This window comes from Penaeus japonicus, unplaced genomic scaffold (assembly GCF_977035675.1).
Source record: "Penaeus japonicus unplaced genomic scaffold, GWHDUDI00000001_assembly GWHDUDI00000011, whole genome shotgun sequence".
Classification (NCBI taxonomy): Eukaryota; Metazoa; Arthropoda; class Malacostraca; order Decapoda; family Penaeidae; genus Penaeus; species Penaeus japonicus.
In genome coordinates, this window is record NW_028234413.1 from 38,824,527 (window position 1) to 38,829,526 (window position 5,000).

The 5,000-nt window shown below is 41.2% G+C and overlaps 1 protein-coding gene across 1 annotated transcript in view; it reads left to right on the forward strand.

Moving 5' to 3' along the window:
- The window catches only part of LOC122254597 (uncharacterized), an 11,834-nt gene that overhangs the window by 6,065 nt on the left and 769 nt on the right, over positions 1-5,000 (forward strand). Inside the window, exon 3 of the mRNA XM_043018357.2 lies at positions 1-5,000. This exon is cut by the window's left edge and continues 1,295 nt beyond it; it is cut by the window's right edge and continues 769 nt beyond it. Coding sequence (XP_042874291.2) covers positions 1-4,418 — 4,418 coding nt within the window. The 3' untranslated portion in view covers positions 4,419-5,000.

Sequence of the window (5,000 nt, forward strand, 5' to 3'; positions counted from 1 at the left end):
GTCCAAGGAGGGTGTTCTCTCAAGCTAATTCTCCACAGTCATGGCCTGCTTCCGCTGGGTCGAGGTCTTTTGCAGCTACACAGCATCAAAGGTCCGTAACACCCTCCCCACAGCTGAGAGCTGCTGTACCCTCACCACAGTCAAGATCAAGTGCCATGTCACCACAGTCAAGTTCTACTACTTCCCCTCAGTCTTTGGCTGTCTCACCACGCTCAACTTCATCGGTACCTTCTCCCCAATCTAAGGTGGGGAATTATCAGGCGAGATCCGGGGAAATTTCACCATACTCCAAAGCACAAGAGGTCTCTCCAGCATCTAGATCAGCTGAGGTATCACCACAGTCTAGAGCACCAGAATTATCTCCTTCCTCAAGATCTGCTGAAGTGTCCCCACTCTCAAGAACTTCAGATCTGTCACCACTCTCTAGATCAGTAGAAGCTTCTCCTCAACATAGAGCATCAGGAATTACTCAACAGTCAAAATATCCACTGGGTTTCTCTCCCCAAACGAGGTCAGCAGAATTATCCCCAGCTTCTAGATCAGGAACCTTGGCTTCGCAATCTTCACCTCCTGCTATATCACAGTCCCAGTTACCAGGATTAGCATCACAATCTGTACCTGTTGGTTTGCCATCCAGTCTTGCAGTAGCTCCATCTAATGGCGCAGGACCTCTCCAGACTAACTCAGTAGGACTCCCACCACAGTCTAGTTTGGGCCTTCTCTCCCAACAAACCAATTCACTTGGTCTCTCCCAAGAATCTCTACCATTTGGACAATCTCAACACAGCAACTCCTCAAGGATTTCAGGATCTGCAAATTCATTAGGATTTCCAGGGCTACCAACTTCTAGTTTTATAGGACGCACAAGCACTGATGGCTATTCAGCTGGTAGCAGCTCAAGTAAATATCCTTTGCAGCCAAGTTTAGAAGGATTTTCTTCACAGCTAACTCCAGGAGGCTTCCCTCTACATTCCAGTCCTGCAAACTTTGCAGCACAGTCAAACCTTCCTGGATTTCCTAATGCTGCCAACTCCTGTGGTTTTCCACAGCCAGCAAGTAGTGGAGAATTTCCAGCACAAAATAGTGGAGGCATTCCTGAACAGTTGAATCCAAATGCCTTTGGTTCACACCCAGCTTTAACTGGTTACCCTAATCAAACCAACTCTGGGTACCCACCTCAGTCATCATCTGGAGGATACAGTTTAAATTCTAATACAAATGAATTTCACGAAAGTTCACCTGAAGTCCTTGGGTATCCAAGTCCCAGAAATTTTCCAATGCAAGCCAATTCTCGGGAGTATTCTTCATACTCAAATTCAGAAAATACGCCCACTCCAGAAATGACCTCACATGCAAGCCCTAGGGACCTACCAGTATCACATAATTCAAGAGAGATATCTTTACAGAATTGCACCCAAGGAATGTCTCTAAACCCAGCAACAGGGAATTCCATGAATTCTGTGGGACGGGAATCCCAGGTGCATTCTAATTATAATGAAACACTTGTGCATCCAAGCTATCATGACCCAAACACATTTCCCCGATCCAATCCCGGAGACCTGCCAGTTCTTCCAGATTTTAGAGACCATCTACGGCATAGTTATAGAGAAACCAGTCTGATACCTCCCTACAGGCCAGAGACTATTCCAAATAGTTTCAGGGACACTCCTCTTCAAAATACCTCAAGAAATCCACAAACAGTTTCAAATTACAGAGAGCTGCCTTTGATACCAAATATCAGTGACATTCAATCTCAGACCAGTCCAAGAGGACCAGCTCTGCATAACAATTATAAAGAACAAAATGTTTCAAATAATTACAGAGAGCATAATATGATTGGAAATTATGTTGAGTCTCCTGCTCTCACAAATTATAGAGAACCAATAGACCAAACAGGCCAAAGAGAACAACCTTTGCCAAGTTTTAGGGAGACTATGGCTCACACAAGTCCCAGAGAACAAGTACTCCCAAGTTTTAGAGAAGCATTAGACCCAGCAAATTGTAGAGAGCAAATGCTCCCAGGCTTTAGAGAGACATTAAGCCATACAAGTCCAAGAGAACAATCTCTCCCAACCTATAATGAAAATGTGAATCATAACAGTCCAAGAGGTGAGGTCCTTCCAGGCTTTAGTGAAACCTTGAATCATTCAAATCTGAGACCTCAGGTACTACCTAGTTTCAGTGATACAATGAATCATACAAGTCCAAGAGCACAAGGCCTTGGTAGCTTTAGAGAACCTGTAGACTACACTAATTTTAGAGATCCACTGGACCACAACAGTATTACAGAACCATCTCTTCAGTCACGAATAAGGGACACAGTTGACTATAACTCTGATTATACAGAAACTGCAAACCAAAGCCACATTGCAGAACCATCCCACAATACTTACGAAGATTACAGGGCTAATGCACATAGTACCACAGGCAACTCACCTGTTAATTTAAAGTATAAAGATACAGGTGACAGGAACCCATATACAAAGTCTGTTGTTCTTCCTAGTTTTACTGAATCATTTGAATGTGGGAGTTCTGGTGAATATCAAAAAGATGGAAACATGATGCATAACTTTGGGGAATCTTCAGGTTATGTCAGCACTCGAAGAAACTCAGAGTGTTCTAGATATGAACAACCCCCTTACTCAGCATGTTCGCAGTCATCTTCATATTCACCCACACATTCTAGTGAATCACCTTCACCAGAGGCAAATTCACCTGTCCAACAAGATGCAGATGGGCAGTGTCGTCAGGTGTCCTCTCCAGATCCAAATCAGTGTACTCCCAGAAGTGAAACAGTGGCTGTTAATGAATCTCAAGCCAGTGAAGATTGTGAAGAAGCCTCAGCAAACCATGACACAGAAATGATACAAGATTTAGGTAAATACCTCAGAGGACGTTCATGTTCTCTGGAGAAATCCGAAACCGTAGGTGAAACAGCTGATGATGGTTGCACAAACTCTGAGGATGTTAGTAAGGAACCAGATCCTATCACACCTGAACCACATTGTCATAGCATAACTAGTAAAGACAAGGATATAGTAGTTAAAGCAGAACCATCAATACCTTCAAGCCCTGGAGATTCTTTGAATATATCCAGCTTACCAAGTTCGCCAAACAAATATGCTACAGTTGGATCTCCTTCTAAATTAAATGCAGGATCATCTCCAAGTTCTCAGGAAAGGATTGTGATTAAGATGAAATTATTACACAGTGAGGCAAGAAGTGAAAATGACAAGCACAAAAGGGGAGACCCTACAGACGAGTCCAATTCACGATCAGAGCACAGAAACTGCATACGCTATCCTAATGTTAAGTATACTCGATGGACCATTGACAGTATCATAAATGGAAGAGAAGATGGTAATATTGATGAGATTTCTGGTAAAGACAGTAAAAAGGAACATAGTAACTTAGGAGATGAAGAACATGAGTCATTAAAAAACAGTAAACCAAAACAGTCAGTGAATGGTGGTGAGACCTCAACAAATCTGGATACTAATAAGAATTTAATGAAACCTTTGAGGATTACGATTCCTAATCCCCATAGAACTCGTATTCACACTGATGGCAGCTTTAAATGTACAAGAAAGATGGATAACCATTGTGCAAGCAAAGAGACTCCAAATGACATGTCTTCACCTGGTAGTAGCAGAATAACCAGAAGTAGCAGTAGATTGGAGGCTTCACTCAAAGGAAGACATGGGTATCCTATTAGAAAACTGAAGCTCAAGAATATGCGATTAGCTTCCCCGTTCCCCAATAGTGAAAGCCACACCAGTCCAGTCAGTGCCTCTCAAAAGTCATACAAGAGGAGGAGGAGGTCCAGGCGGGATAGTGAACTGAGTGATGCTTCCGTGTCCTCGGTGAGTAGTGTTTTAAATGAAGGTAATGATCACTCAGTGGTTGCTCAAATGAAAAAGTGCAGTATAGTTATTAAACGAATTTATACAGCTGACAATAATAGCTGTTATAGCAGTACCCTGTGTAGTAAAAGATCCACAGAAAATTCAAAGTGTGACAGACCTCGTGGCAGACCAAAAAGGAAAGCAGCTGTTGAGGCTAGTGAAAGGTGTCATAAGTCTCTCAGATCACTTGATAAATGTGATATCAAATCAAATAAAATACCCTACAATGGTGCATTTTATAAAGGCAGACAGCTCATGTCAGTAAACCTGAGAGCAAATAATGTTGATGTTAAGAATGTTATAACACAGTGCTCAGTAATTCTGTATGATGTGTTTATGAACAGACGCATAAATAGCATGGTATGCCCTGGATGCTCTAGAAATTATGACAGTTCTGATAGTGTCCAGGTCAATATCAGCAAAGCAACAATTTCACTCTTGTGCTCTGTTTGTCAGTGGCTAGTGGTCAAGGATGTTCATCCACATGAGGTACATTCTATAGCACCCAGCTGAGACAGGTTTAGTCACTATTGTATATAAATACGTCATTATAAAGATATCAGTGAGAGCATTTACAGCTATCCAGAGTTTATATGATCTCATGTGCTGCATTGTAATGAAGCTGTTGTTGTCTGTTTTTTTGTGTATAAATGTGCTTAAAATGTTCATGATGTGCAGGACTTGAAAAATTTATGTGCAGTTACAATAATATATGAATATATTAATTCAGTGAAGCCTAGTCATTTACTAGTTGAATAGTAAAGCTTGCCAAGTTACTAAGAAGGGAAGAGCCTTTATTAATAAATTCATGTAACAGTGAAATGATACCACTGATTATGTGTAAGGAAATGTTTTAAAATATTAGCCAGTGGAGATTCAAGCATTATCAAAACAGAGTATGGTCTTGGTCCTTTCTTTCTGTTAGATAATTTTATTGATTTCCATTAGTTATTTTCTCAGGTTAATAGGCTGTTAAGAGGGAGGGGAACGAGGTATCAATGGAAAAGCAAGTTTGTCTGTTTAAGGAGAAACATGACTTTGTTTTTTTGTTGGATGTGTGGGAAGGGAGAAAAGAAACTCATATAATGAAAGTCT